The sequence below is a fragment of the Myotis brandtii genome, unplaced genomic scaffold, assembly GCF_000412655.1.
Source record: "Myotis brandtii unplaced genomic scaffold, ASM41265v1 scaffold33, whole genome shotgun sequence".
Lineage (NCBI taxonomy): Eukaryota > Metazoa > Chordata > Mammalia > Chiroptera > Vespertilionidae > Myotis > Myotis brandtii.
In genome coordinates, this window is record NW_005362713.1 from 136,775 (window position 1) to 138,672 (window position 1,898).

General features: G+C 58.1%; 1 protein-coding gene across 6 annotated transcripts in view; it reads left to right on the forward strand.

The window, feature by feature from the left end:
* The window catches only part of RGR (retinal G protein coupled receptor), an 11,275-nt gene that overhangs the window by 2,020 nt on the left and 7,357 nt on the right, over positions 1 to 1,898 (forward strand). For 4 of the 6 annotated variants that reach the window (XR_001363049.1, XM_014543622.1, XM_014543624.1 and 1 more), the window contains exons 2-3: positions 217 to 391; positions 1,696 to 1,817. Coding sequence is in view for 5 of the 6 variants with exons in the window: in XM_014543622.1 (XP_014399108.1) it covers positions 217 to 391; positions 1,696 to 1,817 (297 nt within the window). In the remaining variant the exon portion in view is untranslated. The remainder of the gene's footprint in view (positions 1 to 216; positions 392 to 1,695; positions 1,818 to 1,898) is intronic. The other 2 variants (XM_005871152.2, XM_014543625.1) reach the window with 1 other exon arrangement.

Sequence of the window (1,898 nt, forward strand, 5' to 3'; positions counted from 1 at the left end):
CTCGTTCGGCTGCCGTGTGGCGAGCAGGTGGCGAGCAGGGTGCTCGCATGGCTTCGTCTGTGAGGCCAGCCCTCCTGGGGCTGTTGGACGAGCTTCACTGAGAGTTGCTGAGTGTGAGGGCTTGGGGGGGGAGGGGGGGGTAGAGGGCTGTTTAGGCTCCGCTCAGCCCACACTCCTGGTTCTGACCCAGGCGGCCTCACAAGCCCCCTCTGCCAGCCCCTACCTCCCTTTCAGCTCTCGCCGGCCTCAGCCTCAATAGCCTGACCATCTTCTCCTTCTGCACGAGCCCGGAGCTCCGGACCCCGAGCCACCTGCTGGTGCTGAGCCTGGCTCTGGCGGACAGCGGGGTCAGCCTGAACGCCCTCACCGCAGCTACGGCCAGCCTCCTCCGGTACTGCCCTCCCTGGGCCCTGATCTCTGGGTCCTGCCCCCGGCCTGACCTCTGGGCACTGAGCATTCTCCTACCAACAGAAAACTGACCCGGGCTGGGGGGGGTGGGGGTGGGGTTGAGCAGGCTGAGCTGGGCTAGATCCAACCCCAGACCCGCAGCAGTTCCTGGAGCACAGGAGCTCTCCGCCTGACCACAGCGGCTGCCGGGTGAAGAGCGGGCCCTGCCACCGGCTCCCACGTTTGAATCTTGGCTGCATTATTTCCCACCTCTTGGCTTCCTCTCTAAACTGGGTCTTATTACCTAACTCATGTGGTGGTTGGAAGTATGACGTGCTATTACTTGTGAATAGCTTCACACCATCACTGGTCCCTGGGAAGCCCTAAATTATGTTTGTGGAAGCAAACAGGACCTCACAGGGCAATCCGGGTCTTCCCACTCGGCCCCAGCGGGTGTTTCCAAGATCTCTTAGGGCAGCGGTTCTCAACCTGTGGGTCGCGACCCCTTTGGGGGTCGAATGACCCTTTCACAAGGGTCGCCTAAGACCATCGGAAAACACATATATAATTACATATTGTTTTTGTGATTAATCACTATGCTTTAATTATGTTCAATTTGTAACAATGAAAATACATCCTGCATATCAGATATTTACATTATGATTCATAACAGTAGCAAAATTACAGTTATGAAGTAGCAACGAAAATAATTTTATGGTTGGGGGTCACCACAACATGAGGAACTGTATTAAAGGGTCATGGCATTAGGAAGGTTGAGAACCACTGTCTTAGGGGGACTGAGCCCTGGCTCCTGCAGGTGGAGGCTGGCGCCCCCTGGTGTGAATGGCCTGGGTCCGAGCCAGTGAGGGCTCCTGGCTGGGACCTCCTCCTGCTTCTGCTGAAGCTCTACCCTTGTTTGGCTCCCGAGGCCATGAGCTGGGAGGCCTGGGGTTCCCTCTGACTTTGCCTTCATCGGCTCTGTGGCCTTGGCTCAGCACCTTATCTTCTCTCAGCCTCAGTTTCCCCATCTATGGAATAAAGGTATGAGCTCTCTTTCCAACCAGGGTGTTCCATTTACTGTAATGGAGGCTCCTGATCACACAGAGACCTTTGTTCCAGCCATGGGGCTGAGCCTGAGCCTGCACCGCCCCTCCCCCCCAAGGGACCTCATAGGAAAAACAGATCATACCGGCCTCACCTGAGGAGCTGGGCTGATGGGCTGATGTCAAGGAAGGGCCTCCACGCTACTCCTGGGCAGGGGTTGGGTGCAGAGGCCAAGGGAGGGTCACTGTGCCCATGTCTCCGCAGGCGCTGGCCCTATGGCTCAGGTGGCTGCCAGGCTCACGGCTTCCAGGGCTTCGCAGCCGCTCTGGCCAGCATCTGCGGCAGCGCGGCCGTTGCCTGGGGGCGCTACCATCACTACTGCACCCGTACGTGTTTGGGGGTCCCAGGAGGAGGGATCCCCAGGCAGTGAGGGTGATCAGGATGGAAATCTGCTCAGTGCTTCCCAA